The 5,251-nt window shown below is 49.9% G+C and overlaps 1 protein-coding gene across 1 annotated transcript in view; it reads left to right on the forward strand.

Moving 5' to 3' along the window:
- Positions 1-26: 26 nt before the first annotated feature.
- STC1 (stanniocalcin 1) overlaps positions 27-5,251 on the forward strand; it is a gene marked incomplete at its 5' end in the record, with an annotated part of 9,644 nt that continues 4,419 nt past the window's right edge. The window contains 2 exons of the mRNA XM_057387767.1: positions 27-269; positions 3,184-3,395. Of these exons, the coding sequence (XP_057243750.1) occupies positions 27-269; positions 3,184-3,395 (455 nt within the window). The remainder of the gene's footprint in view (positions 270-3,183; positions 3,396-5,251) is intronic.

Consider the following 5,251-nt stretch of genomic DNA (forward strand, 5'->3'; position numbering starts at 1 on the left):
CTCCTTTACCGCCTGTGCCTCCCTCTCCTCCGGGCCCTGCTGGTCCGAGCCGCGGTGCCGCGGGTGTTTTTGGCTCGGAACGGGATTTGCAGCCCCCGCTGACCGWTCCGTGCCTCTTTCCCACAGCCGAGGTGGTTCGGTGCCTCAACAGCGCGCTCCAGGTGGGCTGCGGAGCCTTCGCCTGCCTGGAGAACTCCACGTGCGACACGGACGGGATGTACGAGATCTGCAAATCCTTCCTGTACAGCGCAGCCAAGTTCGACACGCAGGTACGGCCCGGGGAGAGGGATCGGGGCAATGGGGACGGGGGAAAAGGGATAGGGGAAATGCGGGATAGGGGAAAAAATGAGGGACAGGGGAAAATGAGGGACAGGGGAAAAAGTCCGGCCGGGGAGAAATCCGGGACAGGGGGAAACCCGGGACAGGGACAAACCCGTGACAGGAGAAAATGTGGCCGGGGATAAAACCCAGGACAGGGATAAAACCGGGGACAGGGGCAAATCCGGGCCAGGGGAAAATCCGGGATAGGGGAAACACGGGACAGGGGAAATGGGGCCGGGAAAAAACACGGGACAGGGGAAAATCCGGGACAGGGGAAAACCTGGGATAGAGGAATTGCGGGACAGGGAGAAACCCGGGAAAGGGAGAAAACCTGGCCTGGGATAAAACCCGGGACAGGGGCAAATCCGGGACAGGGGCAAACCCGGCCGGAGAGAAACCGGGATAGGGCCAAACCCGGGCCAGGGAAAAACCTGACCAGGGACAAACGTAGCCAGGAAGAAAACGCGGGACAGGGGAAAATCCGACCGGGGAGAAAACCCAAACCAGAGAAAAACCCCAACCAGGGAGAAATCCCGGGACAGGGGCAAACCCGGCCCAGGGAGAAACCCCGGGCCAGGGAGAAAACCGAGCCAGGGGCAAAACTGTCCCGGGAGAAACCCCCAGCCAGGCAGAAAACCCGGCCGAGAATCAATCGGAGCCGCCTTTTAGTGCCCCGGACCAGTCGTGCGGGTTCTAAACCCGCGCTGAGCGCTCTGCTCTTCATTTGAGCCGCGCTTAGGTCAGGATTAACCCTTCCCTCCCTGCAGCCCTTCCTGCCGCTGAGCTGCTCCTCCCAGCCCCGATTTTTGGCTCCAAACTCATCCTCCGGGGCTGTTTCTCCGTGTGAGGACTTGGCAAGGAGGGCTCTGTGGGGCGGGGAGAGAGATTTCCTCACCAGGAGAAAATAGAAAAGTTCTTAAAAAAAAAAATAAACCCGGGCCTGGCACGGGACTGGCCCGGGAGAGCTGCGAGTGTTTGGGAAAACGCGGCCAGACCGGGGTTGGAATAAATTGGATCATTTTGGAGGGTTGTGACCCTGCCAAAATCCCTTTTTTCTCCCAAAATTCACACAGCTCCCCATTCCCTGCGCGTCTCCCCACCGAGGAGAAATTTAAAAGCTCTCAAAGGTTCTCGAGGTTGGAAACTGAGGAGTAAAATTTGTGGCATGAAATCGATTTTAATTGATCCGTGCGGGGCAGAATTGGCGTTTCCAGGTTCGAGATTTTCCAAATATTTTGGGAATCGGAGCTCCGGGCTGCGGGCATCCCGACAGCTGGGAGAGACAAATCTGCAATAATCCGGTTCTGGGCATTTCCCTGGAATTCCGATGCAATTCAGGGCATTTCCTTGGAATTCCGGCACAGTCCCAGGCGTTTTCCTTCCAAGCTTCCCCTCCTGTCAGATTTCCTGGAATTCCAGTGCCATTCAAGTGATTTACCTGGAATTCTGGTGCATCCCTGGAATTCTGGTCCCGTTAAAGGCATTTCCCTGGAATTCCGATGCAATTCAGGGCATTTCCTTGGAATTCCGGCACAGTCCCAGGCGTTTTCCTTCCAAGCTTCCCCTCCTGTCAGATTTCCTGGAATTCCAGTGCCATTCAAGTGATTTACCTGGAATTCTGGTGCATCCCTGGAATTCCGGTGCCATTCAAAATATTTCCCTGGAATTTCAGCACAGTCCAAGGCATTTCTCTGGAATTCAAGGGGTTTCCCTGGAATTCCAGTGCCATTCAAGGCATTTCCCTGCAATTCCAATGCAATCCAAAACATTTCCCTGGAATTCCTTCACAACCCAAGCCATTTTTCCTTAATTCCAGCACAGCCCAAGGCATTTCCCTGGAATTCTGACGCTTCCCTGTAATTCCAATGCAATCCAAAACATTTCCCTGCAATTCCAACGCAATCCAAAACGTTTCCCCAGAATTCCTTCACAACCCAAGACATTTCCCTGGAATTCCTTCACAGCCCAAGGCATTTCCCTGGGATTCTGATGCTTCCTTGTAATTCCAACGCAATCCAAAACATTTCCCTTCAATTCCAACACAATCCAAGACATTTCCCTGGAATTCCTTCACAACCCAAGGCATTTCCCTGGAATTCCAGCACAGTCCAAGGCATTTCTCTGGGATTCTGATGCTTCCTTGTAATTCCAATGCAATCCAAAACATTTCCCTGGAATTCTGTCATTTCCCTGTAGTCCCAATGCAATCCAAAACATTTCCCTGGAATTCCAATGCAATCCAAAGCATTTCCCTTCAATTCCAACACAATCCAAGCCATTTCCCCGGAATTCCAGCCCAACCCAAGACATTTCCCTGGAATTCCTTCACAACCCAAGCCATTTCCCCGGAATTCCAGCCCAACCCAAGACATTTCCCCGGAATTCCAGCACAGTCCAAGGCATTTCTCTGGGATTCTGATGCTTCCTTGTAATCCCAATGCAATCCAAAACATTTCCCTGGAATTCCAATTCAATCCAAGACATTTCCCTGGAATTCCTTCACAACCCTGTAATTCCAGCATTTCCCCGTAATTCCAGCATTTCCCTGGAATTCTAATGCTTCCCTGTAATTCCAATGCAATCCAAAACATTTCCCTGGAATTCTGTCATTTCCCTGTAATTCCAACGCAATCCAAAGCATTTCCCTTCAATTCCAACACAATTCAATCCATTTTCCCGTAATTCCAGCACAGCCCAAGACATTTCCCTGGAATTCTGATGCTTCCCTTCAATTCCTTCACAACCCAAGCCATTTCCCTGCAATTCCAGTACAACCCAAGCCATTTCCTCATAATCCCAGCCCAACCCAAGCCATTTCCCTGGAATTCCAGCCCAACCCAAACCATTCCCCTCCACTCCCAGGGCAAAGCCTTCGTGAAGGAGAGCCTGAAGTGCATCGCCAACGGGGTGACGTCCAAGGTGTTCCTGACCATCCGCCGCTGCTCCACCTTCCAGAGGATGATCTCGGACGTGCAGGACGAGTGCTACACCAAACTGGAGCTGTGCGCCATCGCCCGCCGCAACCCCGAGGCCATCACCGAGGTGGTGCAGCTCCCCGGACAGTTCTCCAACCGGTACGAGGGGGTTTTTCCTGTTGGGAATATYGGGAATGGGGATTTCGGGGTGGGAAGGAGAGGTTTGGAAGTTGTAAAAGAGCTCGAGTTAGTGGAGGTCTCTGCCTTGTCAAAGCTCGGCATTGTCCCTTTTCTTTTTGGGAAATATATTTATTTCTCTTTTTGGAGACACATTTATTTCTCTTTTTGGAGACACATTTATTTCTCTTTTTGGGGAATACATTTCTCTTTTTTTTGGGAAATACATTTATTTCTTTTATTTGGAATACATTTATTTGTCCTTTTGGAGAATACATTTATTTCTCTTTTTCATATACATTTATTTCTCTTTTTGGAAAATACGTTTATTTTCCTTTTTGGGAAATACACTTATTTCTCTTATTTGGAATACATTTATTTCTCTTTTTCGGATACATTTATTTCTCTTTTTGGGGAATACATTTATTTTTATTTTTGGGGAAATACACTTATTTTTCATATTCAGATACATTTATTTCTCCTGTATTTTTTTTTTTTGGGGGGGGGAAACACACTTCTTTCTCTTGTTTGCAATCAGAGTGCCCTGTCCCCATCCTCCAAGGACAGGGGACACGGGGAGGCTCCGGGGACAGTCACAGGGATGCATCACAGGGACATTTTCCTGCAAATCCCGGAACAATCCGTGCTGGCTCTTGTGATCGGGATCAAAGGGACCTTTCAGAGTAAATGTTCACTGGCTGGGCTGGGATCAGGGAATTCAGCACCTTTGGGGTGGATTTTATGGGATCCAGAGCATCTCAAACCTCCAGAGCCATCCTAGGACAGGTGATAAAAAAATTTATTGAGAGAATCGCAGAATATCCAGAGCTGGAAGGGACTCATGAGGATCATTGAGATCCATCTCCTGTTGTGGACTGAGAAATTTTTATTTTGTACGTGCAGCAAATTGCAAATGTGGGGAGGCAAAATTATACTGGGGAGGATAAAAATGAAACTTTTGTGTCTTTCCCCCTCTTCTCCCAAACAAGAACAGGTTTGGGATTTGGAGTTTGGAATTTGGAGTTTGGAATTTGGGATTTGGGATTTGGGATTTGGAGTTTGGAGTTTGAGATTTGGAATTTGGAGTTTGGGATTTGGAGTTTGGAGTTTGGAGTTTGGGATTTGGAGTTTGGAATTTGGAATTTGGAGTTTGGGATTTGGAATTTGGAATTTAGAGTCTGGAATTTGGGATTTGGAGTTTGGGATTAGGTATTTGGAGCTTGGAGTTTGGAATTTCGAGTTTGGGATTTGGAGTTTGGAATTTGGAGTCTGGAGTTTGGGATTTGGAATTTGGAGTTTGAAATTTGGGATTTGGGATTTGGAGTTTGGAGTCTGGAGTTTGGGATTTGGAGTTTGGAGTTTGGGATTTGGAGTTTGGAATTTGGAGTTTGGAATTTGGGATTTGGAGTTCAGCGGAGGTTTCCCTGAGGACTGGGAGAGGAACAGGCAGCTCTGTGGCATTCCCGGGTTAAATTGACGGATTTTGGACCTTGGAGGGGACAAAGAGGGGACATGGGGACACTCGGGCAGTGCTGGGGATGCTCCTCTGAGAGCCCCGAGCAGGAGGATATTGTGATACAAAAGCAGCAGGAATTCCCAGCTCCCGAGGCTCCCGGCGCATCCTGCTTTCCCAGCTTTCCCTTCCTTCCCATTTTCCCAGCCGCGGAATCGGAATGCGCCGCTTGGCCCGCGCTGCCGACGGGAAGTAGTTAAAGGTCATTGCATCTTCCTGCGATTTAATCTCGGGGCAGCAGCGGCAGCGCAGGAAAAAAAAAAACCTCTGCTGACAGCCCGAGCTCCGGGGGAGCGTCCGGGGCAGCTCCAGCCGGGGGAACCGC

Source organism: Malurus melanocephalus, unplaced genomic scaffold (assembly GCF_030028575.1).
Source record: "Malurus melanocephalus ecotype Western Australia unplaced genomic scaffold, MMel_1.1 scaffold_1358, whole genome shotgun sequence".
NCBI lineage: Eukaryota > Metazoa > Chordata > Aves > Passeriformes > Maluridae > Malurus > Malurus melanocephalus.